The following is a 27,402-nucleotide window of genomic DNA, read 5'->3' as shown; positions in this document are numbered from 1 at the left end:
AGGGGGGGGGGTCAGATTTTTTGTGACGCCGTGTGACGAAGGGGGGGGGGGGTCAAAAATCGTGCAAAATCGCGTGACGTCATTTATGGACCGCCCCGTAGGGCACAGTGGCCAATGAAGTTCACAGCTCCAGGGCGCGAAGGGGTCGCGTGTTTGGAGGGCAAAGGTCACCTTCAAACACGTGATCACAACCGGCCTCGCCATGGCGATTTTCCTGGCAAAGACAAAACAAGAGAGAGTGTGAGAAACAACTCCGTGCTCGATAATTGTTTTTTTTTCCCTTCTATCTGGCAACAAAACTGACACCTTTTTTTACAAGGAGTCATGTCTGCAGAGACCACAATACCTGCAGCCATAATGCAAACAAAAAACATAACTCTGATGATATATGCACTGTCCTTGAAGTTGATTGGTCCACACCCGAGACAGCTTTCCTTAGAGCCTAGTCTCACATGGTGTTGGACCAGATGACGCCAAAAGGCGCACAACTCAAAGACAACGCACCATCAGAGTATGAGAGCTCGGGGTAAAGCATTTACACCATTGGAACCTCATTTGCCAGTAAACAATATGATAATTGTTTATTTACCCTTCTATCTGGCAACAAAACTGACACCTTTTTTACAAGGAGTCGTGTTTGCATAGACCACAATACCTGCAGCCATAATGCAAACAAAAAACACAACTCTGATAATATATGCACTGTCCTTGGCGTCATCTGGTCCAACACCATGTGAGACTAGGCTCTAAGGAAAGCTGTCTCGGTATGGACCAATCAACTTCAAGGACAGTGCATACATTATCAGAGTTGTGTTTTTTGTTTGCATTATGACTGCAGGTATTGTGGTCTATACAAACATGACTCCTTGTAAAAAAGGTGTCAGTTTAGTTGCCAGATAGAAGGGTAAAACAATCAATTATCATATTTTTTACTGGCAAATGAGGTTCCAATGGTGTAAACTCCGTGCTCGTCAATGCTGTGGGTTCACTCTCGACCCCAACGCATCTTAGAACTGACACAGAAGTAGTTCTGTTGGGGGGGGGGGGGTCACCTTCTTCCATCAATTCGTCCGCCAGCTGTCGAAATGAATTTGTCAGAAGTGGTCCGCACCAACAGCGGGACATGTCGAGAGCGTGGCCCCAACAGTCTTCATCATCGTCGTCGTCGTCATCGTCATCATCGTCGTCATCATCATCGTCGTCGTCATCATCGTCGTCGTCGTCATCGTCGTCATCGTCGTCGTCATCATCGTCGTCGTCATCATCATCGTCAATCATCACGTCATTATCGTCGTCGTCATCATCATCGTCATCAACGTCATCATCGTCATCATCTTTATCATCGTCATCATCATCGTCATCATCGTCATCATCATCCTCATCATCATTATCATCGTCGTCATCATCATCGTCATTATCGTCATCGTCATCATCTTCATCATCATCGTCATCATCATTATCGTCATCGTCATCATCATTATCGTCGTCGTCATCATCATCGTCGTCGTCGTCATCATCGTCATTATCGTCATCTTCATCATCGTCATCATCGTCGTCATCATCGTCATCATCATCGTCGTTAATGGTAATTCCGCTTTGATTTTCAATCACCAGGTGAAGCCAAAGGTGTCGGTGTCGAGGAAGAACCACCTCAAGGTGAGACGTTCGCACCTCGTGCCGCCCGCTGGGCGCACGCAGACCACGTGTGCACCTCGGGCCCGACCAATCAACGGTGACCCCAAGACGAGAGGGCCGTGGTGCAGTTCTTCAGGAACTGCTGGATGGTTGTTTCTTGATTTGAAGCTTTCGTGACCGCAGGAATCCATTCTTTCTAGTTCTTTCGGTAAAGTCACGTGGGTAGAAAAAAAAATAACAAAAGAAATCACGACGTTTCGGTCGCAACACAAGCGTCCGTCTTCAGGAGGTGAGTCACCTGAATCAGGTGACTCGTCACCTCCTGAAGACAAGCGTCGTGTTTTCTTTTGTTATTTTTTCTAGCCACGTGACTTTACCAAAAGTAACAGAGAGTATTGGTCTTTGTGTTAAGGGGAGCGGTGGTGCAGCGGTTAGCGCTTCCGCGCTACGAACCCCGCGACCCGAGATAGATCCCCGCTCACGGCCAACGCCAGTGACGATTATCTGAATCGGTCCTGGGCCTCCCCTTAGGTCGACTCAGCCTCGAATGACCTGGCCACAAATGATAGCTCAGCGGTGGCGCGAGGACGCAACTTTCAGCCTTTAGCTCCGTGTCGTCTCCCGTCTCATCTCCCGCATCGTGCCTCCCGTGCAGAGCGCGATGCTGACGTTCGCGCGGGAGCTCCTGGAGAAAGAGAAGATTGAGCGAGCCCAGGAGAAGGTCAACTACCTGCAGGAGCGTGTGGCTCCCCTGCAGCTGTCCGGCTTGTCCAGCCAGGACCTCATGGTGAGCGCTTGTGGTCTAGAGGTGGCCCTCCCTCTGTCACCGATAAGACATCATTGGCATGATCTTCACCAATTTTCAGAGGGGGGCCCACTTTTGCCGATGAGATATCATTGTTGTGATCTTCAACAATTTTCAGAGGGGGGCCGTTTTAATCGATAAGACATCAGCGTTATCTTCACTCATTTTCAAAGGGGGGCCCACTTTGGCCGATGAAATATCATTGCTGTGATCTTCACTAATTTTCAAAGGGGGGCCCACTTCGGCTGATGAGATATCATTGTTGTGATCTTCAACAATTTTCAGAGGGGGGCCGCTTTCATCGATAAGACATCAGCGTTATCTTCACTCATTTTTAAAGGGGGCCCACTTTGGCCGATGAAATATCATTGTTGTGTTCTTCAACAATTTTCAAAGGGGGGGCGCTTTCATCGATAAGACATCAGCATTATCTTCACTCATTTTCAAAGGGGGGCCCACTTTGGCCGATAAGACATCATTGTTGTGATCTTCAACAATTTTCAGAGGGGGGCCACTTTCATCGATAAGACATCAGCATTAGCTTCACTCATTTTCAAAGGGGGGCCCACTTTGGCCGATGAGATATCATTGTTGTGATCTTCAACAATTTTCAGAGGGGGGCCGCTTTCATCGATATGACATCAGCGTTATCTTCACTCATTTTCAAAGGGGGGCCCACTTTGGCCGATGAGATATCATTGTTGTGATCTTCAACAATTTTCAAAGGGGGGCCGCTTTCATCGATAAGACATCAGCGTTATCTTCACTCATTTTCAAAGGGGGGCTCACTTTGGCCGATGAGATATCATTGTTGTGATCTTCACTAATTTCCAAAGGGGGGCCCACTTTGGCCGATAAGACATCATTGGAGTGATCTTCAATCATTTTCGGAGGGGGGCCGCTTTCATCGATAAGACATCAGCGTTATCTTCACTCATTTTCAAAGGGGGGCCCACTTTGGCTGATGAGATATCATTGTTGTGATCTTCAACAATTTTCAGAGGGGGGCCGCTTTCATCGATAAGACATCAGACATGGGCGAAGTTCCTAAAGTTATCCGTGACTCGCGATGCCCAATTAACCGGGCGCAGTGCTGACACGTGTCACGCATCACAGCAAGAAGGATCCTGGGTTCGATTCCCGACACGGGCGCCACTTGGGTGTCCTCCGAGCTCCCCAGATTCCTGATCCTCCTCCCATCGGCCACAACAAACTCCGCACGAAAAACCTGGCGCCATGAGCTGGGCATCGAAACGAGGCCCTCCTTGATGTTGAGTTGCAGGCCTTCACACCACGCCCTCACTCCCTCCTCCTCCCTCTCCTCCATCCTCCTCCCTCCTCCTCCAGGACCTGTGCAAGAAGCTCCACCAGCAGGTGGATGTGACGGATGAGGAGAGGTACGATTGCGAGATGAAGGTCGGCAAACACAACCTGGAGGTAAGAGATCGATCGCTCGCGAGGTGGAACGGGCAGACCCCCAAACGCGGCGCTTCGCTCGCGTCGCTGCTCGCAAGTCAACACGTGGGGGCTCGTCTTCTTGGTTCTTTCGGTAAAGTCACGCAGAAGGGAAATAATAAAATTAAAAAAATAAAACATAATAAAATACAATTCTCACGACGTGTCGGCCACAACGCAAGCAGCCGTCCTCAGGTGAAGAACAGGTCTGTCGGAAAGACAGCGTCTTTTTTATTTTTTTTATTTCCCTTCTACGTGACTTTACCGAAAGAACCATGAAGATGAATCCCCGCAGTCACGAAAGCGTGGGGACTCGTCTCCCATCTGTTCCATCTGCATGGGGATAGGTTGTTGTTGAATTTCATTGACCCCCCGGTGATAACGACCCCTTGACCCTCCCTCTCCTTTCCTCCCTCTGCCCTCTCTTCCCTCCCTCCCTCCCTCCCTCCCCCCTCTGTCCTTCCTTCCCTCCCTCCCCCCTCTCTCCCCCCTCTCTCCCTCCCTCCCCTCCCCCCTCTCTCCCTCCCCCCTCACTCCCCCCTCCCCCCTCTCTCCCTCCCCTCCCTCCCTCGCTCCCCTCCCTCCCCTCCCCTCGCTCTCCCTCCCTCTCCCCCACGTGATCTGCGCAGATCGAGAACCTGAACATGAAGATCGGAGACCTGAGGGGTAAGTTCAAGCGCCCTCCCCTGCGCCGCGTGCGCATGTCCGCCGACGCCATGCTGCGGGCCCTGCTGGGCTCCAAGCACAAAGTGTCCATGGACCTCCGGGCCAACCTCAAGTCCGTCAAGAAGGAGGAGAAAGAGAAGGAAGTGGTGAGTCCTTCAACGACGAGGGGTGGGGGCGGGGGGGGGGGGGCGGGGGGGGCGGCGGGGCGGGGGGGGGCAGTGGAACTTTATTTCTTATTTTTTCTTGACGGACGTTCAGGGGACCCAGAGAAATGCTTTGTCCGGCTGACTGGTTGGTGATAATTGTGGTGGTGGTGGTGGTGATGATTGTGATGATAATGATGGTTATGGTAATGATGGTGATGATGGTGGTGATGATGGTGATGGTGGTGGTAATGATGATGGAGATGATCATGGTGATGATTGGTATGATGAGGACGACGATGATGATGATGACGATGATGACGATTATGATGATGACGATGGTGACGGTGATGACGATGATGACGGTGATGACGACGATGACGACGACGATGACGGTGATGACGACGATGGTGACGGTGATGACGATGGTGACGGTGATGACGACGATGGTGACGGTGATGACGACGATGATGACGATGGTGACGGTGATGACGACGATGGTGACGGTGATGACGACGATGATGACGATGGTGACGGTGATGACGACGATGGTGACGGTGATGACGATAATGACGGTGATGACGACGATGATGATGACGATGATGACGATAATGACGGTGATGACGACGACGATGATGACGATGATGACGGTGATGACGACGACGATGATGACGATGATGACGATGGTGACGGTGATGACGACGATGATAATGACGATGATGACGATAATGACGGTGATGACGGCGACGATGACAACGATGACGACGATGATGACGACGACGACGACGCTTGGAGCCGCTCCCCGCGCGAACCACACGCTCAGCCCGTGCCCACCCCCCCACCCCCCACCCCCCCTCTCGCCTCTCCGCAGGACAAGGAGGTGGGCGATTGGCGCAAGAACATCGAGGCCATGTCCGGCATGGAGGGCAGGAAAAAGATGTTCGACGCCGGCACTCAGTAAGGCGACGCAACTGCGGGCCCTGCCACGATGGAAGCTGCGGCCTTCCCACCCCCCGACGGCCCCGCCTGGTGGCCCCCCCCGCTCTACTCGACCCGGCTGCGCGTGCGTCCGTAGCTGTTCGCACCTCGCCTCTGTCCTGTACGAACCTGCCCCGCACACCCGTGCCACCTGCGGGCACACCCGTGTCACGTGCCCCACACCCGTGTCACCTGCCCGCACCTGTACACGCCCTACCTTCCCCTGGCTCCCGTACTAACCTTCCCGTTCCCTGTATAACACGTGCCCTGTGTAGCACGTGGCCTGTGTAACACGCGCCCTCGCCTGTTAGCGGAAGGCCAAAAGCGTCCCGGGAGTTGAATGAATACGCGCGCGAGCTCCAGCCTGCAGCTTGTACCCCCCCCGAATTGAAATAAAGACACCGCACGCTGCTGTGTGCCGCTGGTTTATCATGGCCGGAGAAGGGGGTACCTGTCGCTTTCTTCATTTGCGGGGGGGTGGGGAGGGGGGCGGAGGGGGTTTGGGTGCCACGGTGGCTAGGAGATGTTAACTACCTCGCCAGGTATGAAGGAGGTTGTGAGTTCGATCCCGACCATGACGACACCTGCTGCTGTATATTTGGAGTTTGCATTTTCTCTCTCTCTCTCATCAATCATCATCATCACAGTGGCTATGAGATGTCAACTACCTCGCCTGGTGTACAGGAGGTCGTGGGTTCGATCCCGACCCTGACGCCTGCTGCTGTATGTTTGGAGTTTGCGTCTCTTATCATCATCACGGTGGCTAGGAGATGTTGACAACCTCGCCTGGTGTACAGGAGGTCGTGGGTTCGATCCCGACCCTGACGCGCCTGCTGCTGTTTATTTGGAGTTTGCGTCTCTTATCATCATCACGGTGGCTAGGAGATGTTAACTACCTCGCCTGGTATACAGGAGGTCGTGGGTTCGATCCCGACCCTGACGTCTGCTGCTGTATGTTTGGAGTTTGCGTCTCTTATCATCATCACGGTGGCTAGGAGATGTTGACAACCTCGCCTGGTGTACAGGAGGTCGTGGGTTCGATCCCGACCCTGACGTCTGCTGCTGTATGTTTGGAGTTTGCGTCTCTTATCATCATCACGGTGGCTAGGAGATGTTAACTACCTCGCCTGGTGTACAGGAGGTCGTGGGTTCGATCTCGACCCTGACGCCTGCTGCTGTATGTTTGGAGTCTGCGTCTCTTTTTCTCTCTCCCAGTGGTCGCGTGACATTTTTTCCGGGATCTCCCCTTTTTCCCTCCACGTTCAGAATCAACGTCACGCGTTTATAGTTGAGTGCTGCTATAACATGTGCACACGATGATGATGATGATGAAAATCCCAATTCGTTGAGCTATCATTTGTGATAGCCAGGTCGCTTCTGAAAATAGGAGCTATATACTCTGTGGTTTTTTCGGTAAAGTCACGTATAAAGAGAAAATAATCAATTAAATACTAGCATACGACGTTTCGATTGCAACACAAGGTATAAATGAAATAGAAACACAAATCTAGTATGCTTAGAAATGTAATGTAATACAACAGAGAGTCGGATAACATAACAGTCAACACCCTACCTGGTTGATTACGTTCTTCCTGAGAATGTTACATTTGAGAGAGAGATCAAACACAGAACCAGAGACATATAGACAGACATATATGTATCTCTGTGATATCTGTCTGCTTATATGTCTGTCTATATGTCTCTGGTTCTGTGTTTCATCTCTCTCTCAAATTTAGCATTCTCAGGAAGAACGTAATCAACCAGGTAGGGTGTTTGACCGTTACGTTATCCGACTCTCTGTTGTAGTAGTGTATAGTGTAGTGTAGTAGTGTATTGTAGTGTATAGTGTAGTAGTGCGTAGTGTAGTGTATAGTAGTGTAGTGTATAGTGTCGTAGTGTAGTGTATAGTGTAGTGTGTAGTGTAGTAGTGTATAGGTAGGGTGTTGACCGTTACGTTATCCGACTCTGTTGTATTACATTACATTTCTAAGTATACTAGATTTATGTTTCTATTTCATTTAAACCTGACGATGATTGCTTGTGTTGCAATCGAAACGTCGTATGCTAGTATTTAACTTATTACTTTCTCTTTATACGTGACTTTATCGAAAGAAACAAATACAAATTCCTGCAATCACGAAAGCTCCAAATTAAGTTTTCTTTCGGTAAAGTCACGTGGGTAGAAAATAAAATAAATCACGACGTGCGGGCGAGGCAGTCAACATCTCGCACCCCATTGGCGTGATGATCCACCAATCGTTGCTGCTGCTGCTGCTGCTACTTCCACAGTGGCGTGTTACAGGCAAGGCACGTGCAGCGGCGTCGCCACCACCGCCACCAAGCGAGGGTGCAGAAGGAGGTGCTTGTTTTGGGCCGTGAAAGAGACAAAAAATTAACCCGTAAAAACAAAGTTTTTCACTATAAATCCTTCATATGCGTGGCGGCTAGAGTCCTCTCGTCCTCTGGCTTGAGATGGCTGCCACCTATGGGTCAAATGATTGCCTGCCACCATTAAGCAATTGGTAATTAAATATGATTAATTTTTTCCCTAAAAAGTGTACAATTTTGGAAAAAAAAATTCACGACAATAAATTGTCACGCACAACGAGTCTGTGTGCAAAATGTCAGCTCGATTGGATCACGGGAAGTGGGTTAAAAAACGACCGAAAGATTTGCACGGTCGTAAGCGCGCAAGCAAGCAAGTGAACTTAATATAAAGGATTTAAAAAAAAGCGCCAACTTGGTTTTGGTTGAATTCGCCACTTTTTAATTCAAACGGATCCGCACGTCACAGATGGCTGCTTAAGACACGAGTTTCACAAGGCTACACGATGTTTTACCTGGACATCTTGAAGGGGGCCCGGGGTTTCGCACGTTCACAAAATAGTCGCGAGCACACCCCGCAGCAGCATCTCTTTAACGCAAGTAGCAGCGAGGGTAGGACTTTCACGACAACGAATGTTAGACACAATAAAGGTTGGTTTGTTTGGGTTAGATCGCGTATATGTGTCGTTAAACCCGCCACCACCACCCGACACACATGCCAATTAGTAATGGGTTCTCATTAAACAAAACGTGCCAATTAGAAGAAAAAAAAACCCCACAACATTTAGAATTCGTAGTACGACGTTTCGCTGGTGATTACAAACCAGCTTCACCGGGCCAGTAGCTGTCTCACAGTTGGCATTGGTGGCCGGATGTAATTATGGATTTAAATTCACAGCCGCCGAGACGTGGTGCCCCTGCTAACAGGTCAGACCCAGGCCCGTTAGGCCTTACATCTTGCCACACGCGGTCCCAGAGACGGCGTCAAATAGTTGGCCCTCCGTCCGCGACACCGAAATCTCGAGGACTCGGGTCTCCCTGCCATCGACCGTTCAATCCATGGCGTCACTCCCTCAAGACATCCTCTCTCCGTCTGTGCGGCCGCGTCGCGCGGGACGGAGGGACGGAGGGCGACTTCCTCTCCTCCTCCCGTACAAAGCCACCGCTGCTACCGCCGCCTCGCCAGGCTGTTCTCTCTCTGTCCGGGCGGAGGGCAGCCCCTCGGTCATCGCCGTAATGGCAACGCCGTCCCAGCCAGGTCGTCGGGCCTGTTCGTGAGGCGGCGGCAGCGGCCTAACCTTGCAGGAGGCCTTGTCCTGCTATAACGCGATGGACACTCTGTGTTGGCACTGCCCTCAGATCTGCCGTGAGGTGACAGTCTAACCTTGTAGGAGTAGGCCTGCTCCTCCTGCTATAACGCGGTAGACACTCTCTGTTCGCACTGCCCTCAAGGTCTGCCGTGAGGTGACAGTCTAACCTTGTAGGAGTAGTCCTCCTCCTGCTATAACGCGATGGACACTCTGTGTTGGCACTGCCCTCAATGTCTGCCGTGAGGCAACAGGCTCGCCTTGTAGGAGTAGGCCTCCTCCTGCTATAACGCGATGGACACTCTGTGTTGGCACTACCCTCAGATCTGCCGTGAGGTGACAGTCTAACCTTGTAGGAGTAGGCCTCCTGCTGCTATAACGCGATGGACACTCTGTGTTGGCACTACCCTCAGATCTGCCGTGAGGCAACAGCCAAACCTTGTAGGAGTAGGCCTCCTGCTGCTATAACGCGATGGACACTCTGTGTTGGCACTGCCCTCAATGTCTGCCGTGAGGTGACAGTCTAACCTTGTAGGAGTAGGCCTGCTCCTGCTATAATGCTCTTTGTTGGTGTAACGGGGGGGCCTCTGTCACCTTACGCGTTTCTGGCGATGTTGTGGAGCACCAGGCCCAAAGGCCTGAGCAAGGCTGTACGAACTTTGGACAAGAGACGATGGGAGGGAATTCCAGTCGGGCAACGCCAGGGAAGAAGCAGAGAGTGAGGTGTGATGACCTGCAGTGTGGTGAGTGGATGAGTGCGTGGGTGGGTGAGTGGGTGGATGAGTAGATGGGTGGGTGAGTGGGTGGATGAGTGATGGGTGGGTGAGTGAGTGGATGGCTGAATGGGTGAATGAGTAGGGTGACCAATGAGTTCTGAATTGGTTTGTAGTAAGTAGGCACTTATAAGGGGGTGACACGTATGAACACCACAATTCCCGCCGAGGGGGCGACATGTTCCATTAACGGTGACGATGGAGTAATTTTCCTCAGAAATATTAAAATGGTATTTTTTTTTGGCGGGAAAGGAATATTTTGGCAACACGCGAAACAAGTGGGTGCCCTTCGGAACTTTGACAACATCGAAAACACACACAACAACACAACCGCTAATTCACCAACAGCGGGTAATTTACAAACCAGAGGGTCGGCAATAAACCGAGGTAAAATACGTTTAGAGAGCGATGGCCGATGTCACAGTATTTATCGAAATTTTTTTACTAATAATCGAAAAATCGTCACGGTTATAATCGAAAACTCGTCACGGTTATAATCGAAATATCGTCACGGTAATAAGGTAGAATCATCACGGTAATAATAACAAAAAATCGTCACAGTAATAATCTAAAAATCGTCAGTAATAATCGAAAAATCGTCACGGTAATAATCTAAAATCGTCACGGTAATCATCGACGAAACAAATCTCCGTCAATTCGTACGATTGAAATACAATTATCATCAGTTTAGGGTTGTTTGTTGTTGTTGTTGTTGTATTACAGAACCCGGAATTCGTCGCGAGAAAGACTCGAATCAATCCACTTTGAGGGCGGGGAGGTGAGGATAGAAAGTAAACAATTCTAAAGGCGATCCGTCTACAAAATAAGGCAAACGCGCTCGTAGAGTGAAACGGAGTACAATAGTGAGGGTGAAAATAATTAGAATTTGTGGCGTACGTATGTATGTCGTATGTATGTTGAACTTCTTTCGCACCGTACGTACTCCGAGCGAATTGATAACATGTACCCTTGTGACCACGATGCATTGTGACGCAACGGGTCACACGTGATCACCGCGTCACCGTTCAAATGCCCCGCCCCCTCCCCCCACCTCGTGTCCCTCCTAACGAGATTTCTGTGGACACAATCACATCTACGCCTCAGCGCAAATACGCATGTGCGGTACACAAATTTCCCTCAATTAGACGAAGGGGCCGTCCATAAATGACGTCACGCATCTAGGGGGAGGGGGGTCAGACATTTGTGACGATGTGTGACGAGGGGGGGGGAGGGTTTGAGAAATGTGACGTCACATCAAAATGCGCAACTTTAAATAAATATAGACGACACGTTCTACCTAATTAAATAGACTTTTTGATACATGTTTTCTCCTACAACATCAGAGTGCAGCGGCACATTAAATACGCACTACAATGACAATAGTTTAAAGCGATTTGAAGCAAGTTTTATATATTTTTTTGGGGGGGGGCAGAGTTTTGTGACGTCATATTTGAGGGGGGGGGGGTCTGACTTTTTGAGACGTCATGTGACGAAGGGGGGGGGGGGGGGTCAAAAATCGTCCAAAATCGCGTGACGTCATTTATGGACGGCCCCAAATACGTCTGTACAAAATACAGAAATACGCCTTCGTACAAACACGCGTGTACACAGTTGCTCCTTCGCGACACGAAAACACCAATTCGTGAATAGTCCGTTGTTACACATGTACACCCGTACACAAGTGTGACTACGTTATACACAATTACGTCTGTACACAAAAGTGTCCGCGGTATACACAATTAAGTCGTATTCTTGGTTCTTTCGGTAAAGTCACGTAGAAGGGAGATAATAAAATAATATAAATATAAAACAACAATAATTCTCACGACGTTTCGACTGCAACACAAGCAATCGTCATCAGGTGTGACATCCACAGCAAGACATTAAATCTGTACACAAATACACATTTACACAAATGCGTCTTTACACAAATGCGCACGTACACATTGTACCTTCGTTACACAATTACACCACAGCATAAATACCCCCTCGATCCACCTATACACAAATGTGACTACAGTATACACAATTACGCGTGTGCACCAACACCCCCTTTACACAATCACACATGGACACACATATAAGTCTTCATTGCACAAACATACCCCTGTACACATAGACACTTGCACACAATGTCATAGTACTATCGTTTTTAGATAGCGTCATTCATGCCAACAGCATCCCACATTAGTTATCAAGATATATGAAAGGTGCGAAAAGAAGACCAATACACAAAAACAAAGATCCCCCGTGTAGCCTTAACAGACTGTTGGGGCAAGTGCTGTTAGCGAGCAGCACCTATGAAGGTCGGCACGGCACACGAGGGGGTGGGTGGCCAACACCACGCCCGACCACCTTTGTCTCCCCAGTGGCCATTTTCGCTGCACACCGCACCAGGTACTCATTTGAGGTTGAGTCGACCTAGGGGATGCCCAGGACCGGTTCAGATAATCGTCACTGATGGTGGCCCTGAGAGAGAATCGAACCCGGGTCACCGGGTTCGTAGCGCAGCGTAGCGCTAACCACGACACTACCGCTTCTCAATACACACACGCACACACACACACTTACACATTGACACAACAACAACCGCCATTCGCCACTAAGTGGCGGTGACGTCACCACGACGCTTGTGCCAGGCCATGTGCACCTTGAGGCCACGTGAAGTGTCGAACGCGCGCTGGCAGGAGGTCACGGGGCAGACCCAGGTGTCACGGGTCGACTGACTGAGATGACCAAAAAAAACCCCCTACCTCCTCGCGGTGCCGGATGGGCAACTCTGTCGTGGACAGTGCTGTGGGGGGAGGGCCAATGCCCATTGGCCCTCTCCCCTCATGGCGTCTGTGACCACCACAGTGGCTAAACGGGGGCTCTGGACGGGTGCGAGGGGCTGGTAACCCCTCCACCTTCAATTCATTACCACTAAACCACGACTTAAACATTGACACAAAAGATCCCCGTATAGCCTGGAACAGACTGTTGGGGCAAGTGCTGTTAGCGAGCACCTATGAAGGCCGGAACGGCACACGAGGGGGTGGGTGGCCAGCACCACGCCCGACCGCCTTTGTCTCCCTAGTGGCGATGTTTACACACCGCACCAGGTACTCATTTGAGGCTGAGTTGACCTAGGGGAGGCCCGGGACCGGTTCAGATAATCGTCACTGGTGTTGGCCGTGAGCGGGAATCGAACCTGTGTCGCCGGGTTCATAGCGCAGCGCGCTAACCGCTGCACTATCGCTCCCCACAAACATTGACACACACACACACATTGACACACACACACTGACACACACATGTACATAATGAGCAAACGAAAACCACCCTTACTACCAAGCAAACAAAATTTTTTAATAAAATTAAGAAGTGGCACAAATGTCATTGACACAAATACCCCATACGAACCCCTCTGGTTATGGTATCTTTGCTTTGTTCCAAATCCTAGAAATCCCCGCACCGGGAGCCACGGTTTGATAGGAGATGTTAACTACCTCGCCTGGTGTACAGGAAGTCGTGGGTTCGATCCCAGACCCTGTGAGATGTTGACTACCTCGCCTGGTATATAGGAGGTCGTGGGTTCGATCCCGACCCTGACGCCTGCTGCTGTATATTTGGAGTTTGCGTCTCTCATCATCATCACGGTGGCTAGGAGATGTTAACTACCTCGCCTGGTATACAGGAGGTCGTGGGTTCGATCCCGACCCTGACGCCTGCTGCGGTATATTTGGAGTTTGCGTCTCTCATCATCATCACGGTGGCTAGGAGATGTTAACTACCTCGCCTGGTGCACAGGAGGTCGTGGGTTCGATCCCGACCCTGACGCCTGCTGCGGTATATTTGGAGTTTGCGTCTCTCATCATCATCACGGTGGCTAGGAGATGTTAACTACCTCGCCTGGTACACAGGAGGTCGTGGGTTCGATCCCGACCCTGACGCCTGCTGCGGTATATTTGGAGTTTGCGTCTCTCATCATCATCACGGTGGCTAGGAGATGTTAACTACCTCGCCTGGTGCACAGGAGGTCGTGGGTTCGATCCCGATGCTGACGCCTGCTGCTGTATATTTGAGTTTGCGTCTCTCTCTGTGGATTTTCCTCCGGGTCTTCCACTCTTCCCCCCCCCACCCTCCAAATTTAGACTCGACAACGCCACGCGTTTCGGAGTGTTTGCCTGCTGCTATAAATTTCCACGCGACGATGATGACGATGAACCCACTTCGTTAAGCTATCCGTGTGCGATAGGCCAGCCAAATTCGCCTTTCCTGGTAAAAACAAAAATAGTTCCGTTAAAAAATCAGGATTGTGGCAAAAAAAAATTCAGGGATTGTGGCAAAAAAAAATCAGGGATTGTGGCAAAAAAAATCAGGATTGTGGCAAAAAAATCAGGGATGTGGCAAAAAAAATCAGGGATTGTGGCAAAAAAAATCAGGGATTGTGGCAAAAAAAGATTCAGGATTGTGCAAAAAAAAAAAACAATAAGACGTACATTTTTTAGCCGCACCTAAAACACGATGTGCTGTAGTGTTTCTTAGCTATATCCAAACAAAATCTGGGGGGGGGGTGGGTGGGTGAGGGGTGAGTGGGGGTGTGTCGGAGCCCCGTCTAATTGTGGGTGTCTCTTAGCCGCGTCTAAAATATTTGCGTGGGGGTATCTCTTATCCAGATCTAAAGTGTTGGGGGGAGGAGGTTGTTTGGTGGTGGTGCTGGTGGTGGTGCTGGTGATGGTGGGGGGAATGGGGGGGGGTATCCGGACACCCACGCTACCCCCGTAGTGTCTGCGGTCCCCTGGGTGATCACCACACCGCTCCGGTTTCATTGCCCGCTCGCCTGAGCGATTAGATTCATCGGTGACCCCAAATTCGCGGAGGTCACGGTGGGTGGGTGGGTGGGCAGGCGCGCACCGATGGCGTTGGGGTCGCGGGGCAGTGGAGGATTACCCCAGGAGCAAAAGTAGCCACACGATATGTAGGAGCTACTACATATGTGTAGCTACTACATATGTGTAGCTACTACATATGTCGTAGCTACTACATATGTGTAGCTACTACATAGCTACTACATATGTAGCTAGCTACTACATATGTGTAGCTACTACATAGCTACTACATATGTTGTAGCTACGGGCCACGCACATGGCTACTACATATGTAGTAGCTACTACATATGTGTAGCTACTACATATGTGTAGCTACTACATATGTAGTAGCTACTACATATGTAGGTGTACGGTGTTTTATATATTTTGCTGTCAATGTTTTGCTGCCATTTCTTGGATTTTCTGTTTGCGCTCAGTCACATATTCACTATAAGATGTTTTTGTTTTTTGTTTGTTGCGGTTGCACCCGATTCAAGAGCCGAATGGCTCACAGGGCTATACCTATTACATGAACTTGAACTTGATGTAGTAGCTACTACACCCACCCACCCTCTCCCCCACCCACCCACCCTCTCCCCCACCCACCCACCCACCCTCTCACCCACCCACCCACCCTCTCCCCCACCCACCCCACCCACTCCTCTCCCCACCCACCCACCTCTCCCCCACCCACCCACCCACCCTCCCCCACCCACCTACCCTCTTCCCCACCCTCTCCCCCACCCACCCACCCTCTCCCCACCAACCCACCCACCCTCTCCCCCACCAACCCACCCACCCTCTCCCCCACCCTCGCCCCCACCCCACCCTCTCCCCCCACCCACCCACCCTCTTCCCCCACCCACCCACCCACCCTCTCACCCACCCACCCACCCTCTCCCCCACCCACCCACCCACCCACCCCTCCCCCACCCACCCACCCTCTCCCCCACCCACCCACCCACCCTCTCCCCCACCCACCTACCCTCTTCCCCACCCTCTCCCCCACCCACCCACCCTCTCCCCCCACCAACCCACCCACCCTCTCCCCCACCAACCCACCCACCCTCTCCCCCACCAACCCACCCACCCTCTCCCCCACCCTCGCCCCACCCACCCTCTCCCCCACCCACCCACCCACCCTCTCCCCACCCACCCACCCACCGTCTCCGCCACCCACCCACCCTCTCCCCCACCCACCCACCCACCCTCTCCCCCACCAACCCACCCACCCTCTCCCCACCAACCCACCCACCCCTCTCCCCCACCCTCGCCCCCACCCACCCTCTCCCCCACCCACCCACCCACCCTCTCCCCCACCCACCCACCCACCGTCTCCGCCACCCACCCACCCTCTCCCCCACCCACCCACCCTCTCACCCACCCACCCTCTCCCCCACCCACCCACCCACCCTCTCCCCCACCCACCCACCCACCCCTCCCCACCCACCCACCCTCTCACCCACCCACCCACCCACCCTCTCCCCCACCAACCCACCCACCCTCTCCCCCACCCTCGCCCCCACCCTCTCCCCCACCCACCCACCCACCGTCTCCGCCACCCACCCACCCACCCTTCTTCTCGCTGGCGCGTGTTTCGCGATCGCCACTCTCGCTCCGGCTCGTCCAAGAGAAACGGAAATCGAAACGTGGAGCCCTTCGCGAAATCTGCGACAGATCTTGGGCTCCCCCCCCCCACCACCCCCCCACCACCCCCCTCGCCTTGACCGCCCGCGAGATTCCGTCTTGAAATAGGGAATGGTGCCAGGCGATTTACGGCCTCTGCGTCGTCTTGAATGGCCCCGCACGCGGTGAGACGTGGGAGACGTGGAGGAGTTGAAGAGAGAGAGGAGAAGGGGGGGAAGCCACGGTGGGAGACGTGGAGCGCGAGGTTACCGGCACGGCCCACGCACGCATTGCACGTTGAACTTAACTACGTACGGCGTGAAAGAAGTTCAACGCACCCACACATACGAGCCGCGTGGTGTAGACGGTGGGACCTTCCCCTTCACTGGGGAGCCGAACCCGACTCAATGATGATGTATTATTATTAATAATTATAATTTAACTCTTACAATCAGTGCACTTTGCCGGCGGTGACACACGGAGTGGGGAGACGCAGGCGAGGGGACCAGAGAACACGGAACGAGCGTGGAAAACGCGAGACAGAGAGAAGAGAGAGAGGAAGAGAGGAGAGAGATTCATATTCACAATCACGCTGCCAGACAGAGGCACGCACGGACCAGCGAGTCAACACAAAGGAGAGACATCGCGTTTACCGTGGATGGATTTGTGTGCGCGTGTGTCAGTGTGTGTGGGGAGCGGGTGGTGTAGCGGTTAGCGCTACGCTGCGCTACGAACCCGGCGACCCGGGTTCGATTCCCGATCATGGCCAACACCACGGTGACGATTATCTGAACCGGTCCTGGGCCTCCCCTAGGTCGACTCAGCCTGAATTCACACAGAGACCCATAGATTCACACAGAGACCCATAGACTCACACAAAGTCCCATAGACTCGCAGAGACCCACATACTCACACAGAGACCCAAATACTCACACAGAGACCCACAGACTCACACAAAGTCCTATTGACTCACATAAAGTCCCATATACTCACACAGAGACCCACAGACTCACACAGAAACCCACAGACTCACACAAAGTCCCATATACTCACACAGAGACCCGTATACTCACACAGAGACCTACAGACTCACACAAAGTCCTATTGACTCACACAGAGACCCATAGATTGTTGTTCCCCCCCCTCCCCGCGCACCTCTGATGATCACGGTCGGCTACGTACGGTGCGAAAGAAGTTCAACGTACGAACACAAAACAGCCGTCACTTCAGTGAATGACCGCGGCCCGAGATAACTGCGTTGACACCCTGGGTTGGTGGTAGTGGTGGTGGGTGGGCTGAAGGGTTATGCCAAGGCCCTCACTCATTATTCTCAAAGCTGCCAAGTGCCCGGGTCACAGGGACACGCGGGGTCAATCTGCGAAATTTCGCTGCGCTTTCAAATCTCATGAAAAGGAGCGGCGGAGGTTTTGAATTATAATTAAGGGGTCGCCCTTACCTCTCCCCGCCAAACCCACCCACCCACCCACCCTTCTCAACTCCTGCAGCGATTTAAATTAATTTAGGAAAAAATCGATCCCAGGCCAGCCACTCTCAATCCACCCATGGACACAAGGCCCTCACCATGGCGGGAGATGGGGTGGTGGTGGTGGTGGTGGGCGTGGTGGTGGTGGTGGTGGTGGAGGTGGTGGTGGTGGTGGGGGTGGTGGTGGTGGGGGTGGTGGTGGTGGGGGTGGTGGGAGTGGTGGTGGTGGGGGTGGTGGTGGTGGGGGGTGGTGGTGGTGGTGGGGTGGTGGGGGTGGTGGTGGTGGGAGTGGTGGTGGTGGTGGTAGTGGGGAGGGTGGTGGTGGTGGATGGGGTTGGTGGTGGGGGTGGTGGTGGTGGTGGTGGGGAGGGTGGTAGTGGTGGTGGTGGGGGTGGTGGTGGTGGGGGTGGTGGTGGTGGGGAGGGTGGTGGTGGTGGTGGTGGGGATGGTAGCGGTGGTGGTGGCGGTGGTGATGGCGGTAGTGGTGGTAGTGGCGGTGGTGGTGGGGGTGGTAGTGGCGGTGGTGGTGGGGGTGGTGGTGGGGGTGTAGTGTGTAGTGTAGTGTGTAGTGTAGTGTGTAGTGTAGTGTGTAGTGTAGTGTGTAGTATAGTGTAGTGTGTAGTGTAGTGTGTAGTGTAGTGTGTAGTGTAGTGTGTAGTGTAGTGTGTAGTGTAGTGTGTAGTGTAGTGTATAGTGTAGTGTGTAGTGTAGTGTGTAGTGTATAGTGTAAAGTAGTGTATAGTGTATAGTAGTGTATAGTAGTGTATAGTAGTGTATAGTGTATAGTAGTGTATAGTAGTGTATCGTGTATAATAGTGTATAGAGTATAGTAGTGTATATTAGTGTATAGTGTATAGTAGTGTATATAGTAGTGTATAGTGCAGTGTATAGAGTAGTGTATAGTGTAGTGTATAGTATAGTGTATAGTGTAGTGTATAGTAGTGTATAGTGTAGTGTATAGTGTAGTGCATAGTAGTGTATAGTAGTGTATAGTGTGTAGTGTATAGTGTAGTGTATAGTAGTGTGTAGTGTAGTGTGTAGTGTAGTGTATAGTATAGTGTATAGTAGTGTATAGTGTAGTGTATAGTGTAGTGTATAGTGTAGTGTATAGTAGTGTATAGTGTAGTGTATAGTGTAGTGTATAGTGTAGTGTATAGTGTAGTGTGTAGTAGTGTATAATATAGTGTATAGTAGTGTATAGTGTAGTGTATATAGTAGTGTATAGTGTAGTGTATAATATAGTGTATAGTGTAGTGTATAGTGTAGTGTATAGTAGTGTATTGTGTAGTGTATAGTGTCGTAGTGCTGGAGTCTGTCGCCAGGGAGAGGGAGGTGTGGACCGCCACTACTCAACACGCTGCTGCCACGACCCTCGCCGGGACAAGCGGATTGAAAAACGAACGAACGGATCTATGATGAAATGTTTTTTTTTTTACCACCTCGTCAATCTCAAGGGGAACATTCATGGGGGAATGACAGAGATCGTGCGGGCACTCTCGCAATTGAAACCTTGACGGCTCCCACGATTCTGGGAGGTGTCGTGGGGGTAGGGGAGAGATGAGGGATGAGGGTGTAGGGGAGGGATGAGGGGGTAGGGGAGGGCTTGGGGGGGGGGAGGTTGGGAATGGGTTGGGGGGCTAGAATTGCAGTGAGGGTTTCAACGTGAATGGAACCGGGAAAGTTGTTTCTGATTCCAAAAGTTCGCGCTCAGTGAGCGGAGAGTGCCCGGGATTTATCGTGGCAAATTGATGTTTGGTGCTAGGGGGGGGGGGGGGGATGGAGGGGGGGGGGGCACAGAGAGAGGGGGTGGGGGGGTAGCGTGGGAAAGAGTGAGGGGTGGAGATTGGAACATGGAACTTCAGTGTCGACACAGCTCGCGGTTCTGTGAATGTCCCAAGCCGCGCAGCGACACTCTCCGTTACTCAGCGTTGGGTTTGTGTCATCATCTTGTTCTTTTCAAAATGACAACAACAACAACAACACAATTGTCGTTGTCAAGTCGCACGCACGTGGGAAGGAGGATGAGAAGGAGTAGGAGGAGGCCGCGTCTCGGTGGCAGATGACGGGGAGCTCTGCGTGGAGTTATGAGCGACCTGTCGGAGGCCGTTGGACTGCGAGAAGGGCTGCGTGCAGAACGAGACAGTGAGCGAGCGAGAGTGAGCGAGCGATTGACCGAGAGAGTGAGCGAGAGAGTGAGCGAGCGAGTGAGCGAGAGAGTGAGCGAGAGAGTGAGCGAGCGAGTGAGCGAGCGAGTGAGCGAGAGAGTGAGCGAGTGAGCGAGAGAGTGACCGAGAGAGTGAGCGAGCGATTGACCGAGAGAGTGAGCGAGAGAGTGAGCGAGCGAGTGAGCGAGAGAGTGACCGAGAGAGTGAGCGAGCGATTGACCGAGAGAGTGAGCGAGAGAGTGAGCGAGAGAGTGAGCGAGCGAGTGAGCGAGAGAGTGAGCGAGCGAGTGAGCGAGCGATTGACCGAGAGAGTGAGCGAGAGAGTGAGCGAGCGAGTGAGCGAGAGAGTGACCGAGAGAGTGAGCGAGAGAGTGAGCGAGCGAGTGAGCGAGAGAGTGAGCGAGCGAGTGAGCGAGCGATTGACCGAGAGAGTGAGCGAGAGAGTGAGCGAGCGAAGTGAGCGAGAGAGTGAGCGAGCGAGTGAGCGAGAGAGTGAGCGAGCGAGTGAGCGAGAGAGTGACCGAGAGAGTGAACGCGAGAGTGAACAAGAGAGTGAGCGAGCGAGTGAGCGAGCGAGTGAGCGAGGGAGTGAGCGAGGGAGTGAGCGAGAGAGTGAGCGAGAGAGAGAGTGAGCGAGGGAGTGAGCGAGGGAGTGAGCGAGAAAGTGAGCGAGAGAGTGAGCGAGAGAGTGAGCGAGAGAGTGAGCGAGAGAGTGAGCGAGGGAGTGAGCGAGGGAGTGAGCGAGAGAGTGAGCGAGAGAGTGAGCGAGGGAGTGACCGAGGGAGTGAGCGAGAGAGTGAGCGAGAGAGTGAGCGAGAGAGTGAGCGAGGGAGTGACCGAGGGAGTGAGCGAGAGAGTGAGCGAGGGAGTGAGCGAGAGAGTGAGCGAGGGAGTGAGCGAGGGAGTGAGCGAGAGAGTGAGCGAGGGAGTGAGCGAGAGAGTGAGCGAGAGAGTGAGCGAGAGAGTGAGCGAGAGAGTGAGCGAGAGAGTGAGCGAGGGAGTGAGCGAGAGAGTGACCGAGAAAGTGAGCGAGAGAGTGAGCGAGAGAGTGAGCGAGAGAGTGAGCGAGAGAGTGAGCGAGAGAGTGAGCGAGAGAGTGAGCGAGGGAGTGACCGAGGGAGTGAGCGAGAGAGTGAGCGAGGGAGTGAGCGAGAGAGTGAGCGAGGGAGTGAGCGAGGGAGTGAGCGAGAGAGTGAGCGAGGGAGTGAGCGAGAGAGTGAGCGAGAGAGTGAGCGAGAGAGTGAGCGAGAGAGTGAGCGAGAGAGTGAGCGAGGGAGTGAGCGAGAGAGTGACCGAGAAAGTGAGCGAGAGAGTGAGCGAGAGAGTGAGCGAGAGAGTGAGCGAGAGAGTGAGCGAGAGAGTGACCGAGAGAGTGAGCGAGAGAGTGAGCGAGAGGTGGGGGTTTACATAAAGCAAAGTTATAAAAAAAATTACGAAATGATGAACGAAGCAAAGTGCCGACTACACCGAGCATCTTCTTGTTTCCACTGATCGTAAGAAAAAAAAAAAGAGAGAGAAGCAGCAAGGGCAGGAGAAGGGGGAGGAGGAGAAGGATGCCTGCAGGTTTTTTTTTCGCCCTTTCGAGACGCGAGGATGTTTGTGAGCAGCTCTGGGTACCAGCCACTCAACCCCAACGCGTTCGGCGCTAACGACGCTGCTGCTGCTATCTGCGCGTTCATAAATAAAGGGCTTTTAGGGGGTTTTGGGGGGCGTTAGATCGCACGAATGTAAATGTTGTGGTCGTTAACCCACCACGACCTAGGGGAGGCATCAGAAGCGGTTCAGATAATCGTCACCGGTGGTGGCCGTGGCCGGGAAGAGAACCCGGGTCGCCAGAATCGTAGCGCTAACCACTACACTACCGCTCCCCCACACGAGCACAACAATAACAACAACCGCCACTCGCCACTAAGTGGCGGTGACGGCACCACGGCGCTTGTGCCAGGCTAGGTGCACGTTCAGGCCACGTGAAGTGTCGAACGCCCGCTGGCAGGAGGTCACGGGGCAGACCCAGCAGGTGCCACGGGTCGACTGACTGAGATGATTGGGCCGATGCACCACCTGTGCCCCCCTACGGTGCCAGGCTAGGTGCACCAGGAGGTCACGGGGCAGACCCAGCAGGTGCCACGGGTCGACTGACTGAGATGAGTGGCCGATGCACCACCTGTGCCCCCCTACGGTGCCAGGCTAGGTGCACCAGGAGGTCACGGGGCAGACCCAGCAGGTGCCACGGGTCGACTGACTGAGATGAGTGGCCGATGCACCACCTGTGCCCCCCTACTGTGCCAACTTGCTGTGCGCACGCGCACACACGCACACACACGCACAGACACATTCACACACACGCGCACACACAAACGCGCGCACACACACTCGCGCACACACTCACACGCACGCACATACACACACGCACACACACAGGCACGCACACGCATACACACGCACACACGCACACACACGCACAGGCACGCACACACACGCACAGGCACGCACGCGCACACACACACGCACACACACATTCACACACACCCGCACACACACACGCACAGGCACGCACGCACGCGCACACACACACACATTCACACACACCCGCACACACACACACACGCACAGGCACGCACGCACGCGCACACACACAGGCACGCACGCGCACACACACGCACACACACGCACGCGCACACACACGCACGCACACACACAGGCACGCGCACACGCACGCACACACACACATTCACACACACACGCACTCACACACACACGCACACACACACACGCACACACACGCGCACGCATTGGTGCCAACAGTGACGGGTGGCACGGGATCCGGTAGCTTTCGGACAGCTGGCAGCGGCGTCACCCTGCCCGCCCAGCTGCCCCAGCTCGCTGTGCCAATAACCCTCCCTCCCCACCTCCCTCCTCCCCCTCCTCCCGTGTCTAACGTTTCGCCACGCGATACAATGACAGGCGAATAGGCGCCGCGAGTGGGCACCGGCACAACAGGCGGTCGAGCGCGTGAGCGAGTGGGAGAGTGGGTGCGTGGGTGAGCGGGTGGGTGAGCGAGTGGGTGAGCGAGTGGGTGAGCGGGTGGGAGAGCGGGTGAGCGAGTGGGTGAGCGGGCGGGTTAACGGGTGGGTGAGCGAGTGAGTGAGCGGGTGGGTGAGCGGGTGAGCGAGCGGGTGAGTTGGTGGGAGAGCGGTTGAGCGAGTGGGTGTGTGCGCGGGTGAGCGAGTGGGTGATTGAGTTGGTGAGCGAGTGGGTGAGTGGGTGAGCGAGTGGGAGAGCGGATGAGCGAGTGGGCGAATGGGTGAGCGAGCGGGCGAGTGGGTGAGGGTGCGGGCGAGTGGGTTAGCGGGTGGGTGAGCGAGTGGGTGAGCGGGTGGGAGAACGGGTGAGCGAGTGGGTGAGTGGGCGGGTGAGTGGGTGGGTGAGCGGGCAGGCGGATGAGTGGGTGATGGAGTGGGTGAGCGAGCAGGTGAGTGGGTGGGTGAGCGAGCGAGTGGATGAGCGAGTGGGGTGAGCGAGTGGGTGAGCGAGCGGGTGAGTGGGTGAGTGAGTGGATTAAGCTAGTTGGGGCAAGTGCTGTTAGCACCTATGAAGGCCGGCACGGCACACGAGGGGGTGGGTGGCCAGAAACCACGCCCGTCCGCGTGACGTCATTTATGGACGGCCCCTAAAGCAGCAGCAGTAGGGGGATTTCTCCACAACTCTGTGGCTGTCGGCCTGATGATGCTGGTTGTTGTTGTTGCTGTTGTTGTTGCTGTTGTTGCTGTTGTTGCTGTTGTTGTTGTTGCTGTTGTTGCTGGTGTTGTTGTTGTGATTACTGGCGAAAGGTCGCGGTGCTCGAATTATAAATGTCGTAGTGGTTTTACTCTCCAACACACAACCCGTGTGGTGCTGTACTAGTATACTACACTATACACTACACTATACACTACACTATACACTATACACTACACTATACACTACACTATACACTACACTACTATACACTACACTATACACTAAAATATACACTATACTAGACACTACACTATACACTACACTGCTATACACTACACTACTATACACTACACTATACACTACACTACTATACACTACACTACTATACACTACACTATACACTGCACTACTATACACTACACTACTATACACTACACTATAATTGTAAATGTCGGAGTGGTTTTACTCTCCAACACACACAACCCGTGTGGTGCTGTACTAGTATACTACACTCTACACTACACGATACACTACACCATACACTACTATACACTACACTATACACTATACACTACAATATACACTATACTATACACTACACTATAGACTACACTATACACAACTATACTATACACTACACTATACACTACACTACTATACACTACACTATACACTACAATACACTACACTATTATACACTACTATACACTACACTACTACACTATACACTACACTATAAACTACACTATAAACTTCACTATATACTGTTATACACTACTATACACTACACTACTATACATTACACTATACACTACACTATTAAACACTACACGACTACACTATACACTACACTATACACTACACACTACACTATACACTACTATACACTACACTATTCACTACTATACACTACACTATACACTACACTACGACTATACACTACACTATACACTACACTATACACTACACTATACACTACTATATACTACTATACACGACACTATAATTGTAAATATTGTTGTGGGTTTAACAACCGGTGAGCTTTCCTCGTAACGCACTGGCCACGTGTTGTTTAGTGACACGTCCTTACTCATTGGCTGTGTCGGGTGGTGGCGGGTTTAACGACACATTTATATTTACTCGATCTAACAAACAAACAACCTCTCCCCCCTCCATTACGGATCTATGTTGGTGTATGAATATCTTAAGACCTTTGTTTAATTGCCAGAGAGGGGTTAAAACATCTTCTTCATTATTATCAACAGACCTCCTTTGCCAGTACCAAAATCTAATAATAGGGGGTTTCCCCCTTTTTTCTGGCAGCAAAACGGAAACCTTTTACGAGGATTCATGTAACTGCGTTAACCACAATACTTGCAGTCAAAATGTAAACAACAAAGGGGGAAAACCCCTATTATTATATTTTGGTACCGGCAAAGGAGGTCTAATGATGTTGAAGCTCACCCCGAGCTCTCATTACTCTGATAGTGGCATCGTCTTTGAGCTGTTCGCCTTTTGGCGTCATCTGGTCTAGCACCGATTGGGTCGAGGCTCAAAAGAAAGCTGTCTCTGGTGTGGACCAATCAGCAGAGGTGGGACAAAGTCATTGTTATGCAAGTCCAAGTCGAGTCGCAAGTCATCAAATTAATGACTCGAGTCTGACTCGAGTCCAAGTCACATGACTCGAGTCCACATCTCATAGGTGGGACAAAGTCATTGTTATGCAAGTCCAAGTCGAGTCGCAAGTCATCAAATTCATGACTCGAGTCTGACTCGAGTCCAAGTCACATGACTCGAGTCCACACCTCTGCCAATCAGTTTCAAGCACAATGCATATATTATCAGAGTGTGTTTTTTTGTTTGCATTTTGACCGCAGGTATTGTGGTTAATGCAGTCACATGAATCCTTGTAAAAAGGTTTCAGTTTTGTTGCCAGAAAAAAGGGGAAAACCCTATTATTATCTGTTTCATTTGTTTTGGATAAGTGGCAAAGCAAATGTCCCATTTATTAGCGAGACAATTATTGACAGCTGTAAAGTGGGCTCCTATTAATCTTAGCGGGTCTCGCCCTCCAGCCCCACGGGGAAGGAGTCTCGTCGATGCCGCTGATTGATTTGATCGATTTTCCCACAGGGGCCGTCCATAAATGACGTCACGCGATTTTGGACGATTTTTAACCCCCCCCCCCCCTCGTTACACGGCGTCACAAAAAGTCAGACCCCCCCCCTCCTCAAATATGACGTCACAAAGCTCTGCCCCCCCCCCCCAAAAAAAATTAAACATGCTTCAAATCGCTTTAAACTATTGTCATTGTAGTGCGTATTTAATGTGGCGCTGCACTCTGATGTTGTAGGAGAAAAACATTTATTACAAAGTCTATTTAATTAAGTAGAACGTGTTGTCTATATTTATTCAATGTTGCGCATTTTGATGTGACGTCACATTTCTCAAACACCCCACCCCCCCTCCATCGTCACACATCGTCACAAATGTCTGACCCCAAACCCCACCCCTAGGTGCGTGACGTCATTTATGGACGGCCCCATAGTTCCTTCTCAACTACGCTCGTTCACGAGTTGCCTCCCTCCCATGTCACAGCGACGTCGCAGCCGACTGATGTCGGACGAGCTTAATAACAAATTGAAAGAGAGAGCGAGACAGACAGTCATTGATTGCTTATCTCGCACGTAAACATGTTGTGCGTATCGGAATCCCTCGGTAAGGAACAGGGGAGGAGGGGGCAGAAGGGGGGAGGAGGAGCGGGGAGGAGGAGGAGGAGGAGGAGGGGAGGAGGAGGAGGGGGGAGGAGGATGAGGGAGGAGGGGGGAGGAGGACGGGGGAGGAGGAGGGGGGAGGAGGGGGGAGGAGGACGGGGGAGGAGGGAGGAGGGGGGAGGAGGGGGAAGGAGGAGGGGGGATGAGGAGGGGGGAGGAGGGGGAGGAGGGGGGAGGAGGAGGGGGGAGGAGGACGGGGAGGAGGGAGGAGGGGGGAGGAGGGGAGGAGGAGGAGGGGAGGAGGGAGGAGGCGGGAGGAGGGGGGAGGAGGGGGGATGAGGAGGGGGGAGGAGGGGGGAGGAGGACGGGGGAGGAGGGAGGAGGGGGAGGAGGGGGAGGAGGAGGGGGGATGAGGAGGGGGGAGGAGGGGGGAGGAGGACGGGGGAGGAGGGAGGAGGGGGGAGGAGGGGGGAGGAGGGGGGAGGAGGAGGGGGGGAGGAGGGGGGAGGAGGAGGGGGATGAGGGAGGGGGGAGGAGGAGAGGAGGAGGAGGGGAGAGGGGGGGAGGAGGGGGGAGGAGGAGGGAGGAGGGGGGAGGAGGAGGGGGGAGGAGGAGGAGGGGAGGAGGAGGGGGGAGGAGGAGGGGGAAGGAGGGAGGGGAGGAGGAGGAGGGGGAGGAGGAGGGGGAGGAGGAGGGGAGGAGGAGGAGGGGAGGAGAGGGGGGAGGAGGGGGGAGGAGGACGGGGGAGGAGCAGGGG

General features: G+C 52.7%; 2 protein-coding genes across 2 annotated transcripts in view; one reads left to right on the top strand and one right to left on the bottom strand.

Moving 5' to 3' along the window:
• Positions 1 to 1,604: 1,604 nt before the first annotated feature.
• LOC144951941 (troponin I, slow skeletal muscle-like) lies at positions 1,605 to 6,125 on the top strand. Its single transcript, XM_078882304.1, has 5 exons — positions 1,605 to 1,656; positions 2,291 to 2,422; positions 3,788 to 3,877; positions 4,525 to 4,707; positions 5,576 to 6,125. Exons 2-5 carry the CDS (start codon positions 2,297 to 2,299, stop codon positions 5,663 to 5,665), a joined length of 489 nt encoding a protein of 162 aa, XP_078738430.1. The 5' UTR covers positions 1,605 to 1,656; positions 2,291 to 2,296; the 3' UTR covers positions 5,666 to 6,125.
• LOC144951881 (potassium voltage-gated channel subfamily A member 3-like) overlaps positions 5,749 to 27,402 on the bottom strand; it is a 22,777-nt gene continuing 1,123 nt past the window's right edge. Inside the window, exon 2 of the mRNA XM_078882229.1 lies at positions 5,749 to 5,833. Within this exon, the coding sequence (XP_078738355.1) occupies positions 5,749 to 5,833 (85 nt within the window). The remainder of the gene's footprint in view (positions 5,834 to 27,402) is intronic.

This window comes from Lampetra fluviatilis, chromosome 64, assembly GCF_964198595.1.
Source record: "Lampetra fluviatilis chromosome 64, kcLamFluv1.1, whole genome shotgun sequence".
Classification (NCBI taxonomy): Eukaryota; Metazoa; Chordata; class Hyperoartia; order Petromyzontiformes; family Petromyzontidae; genus Lampetra; species Lampetra fluviatilis.
This window is presented reverse-complemented; position numbering and strand designations above follow the sequence as displayed.

Excerpts from the sequence above, each read along its gene's own strand:
- LOC144951941 (XM_078882304.1), top strand. The coding sequence starts at position 2,297 with ATGCTGACGTTCGCGCGGGAGCTCCTGGAGAAAGAGAAGATTGAGCGA. Across the intron at positions 3,878-4,524 it reads TCGGCAAACACAACCTGGAG|ATCGAGAACCTGAACATGAA; the intron begins GTAAGAGATCGA and ends TGATCTGCGCAG. Across the intron at positions 4,708-5,575 it reads AGGAGAAAGAGAAGGAAGTG|GACAAGGAGGTGGGCGATTG; the intron begins GTGAGTCCTTCA and ends GCCTCTCCGCAG.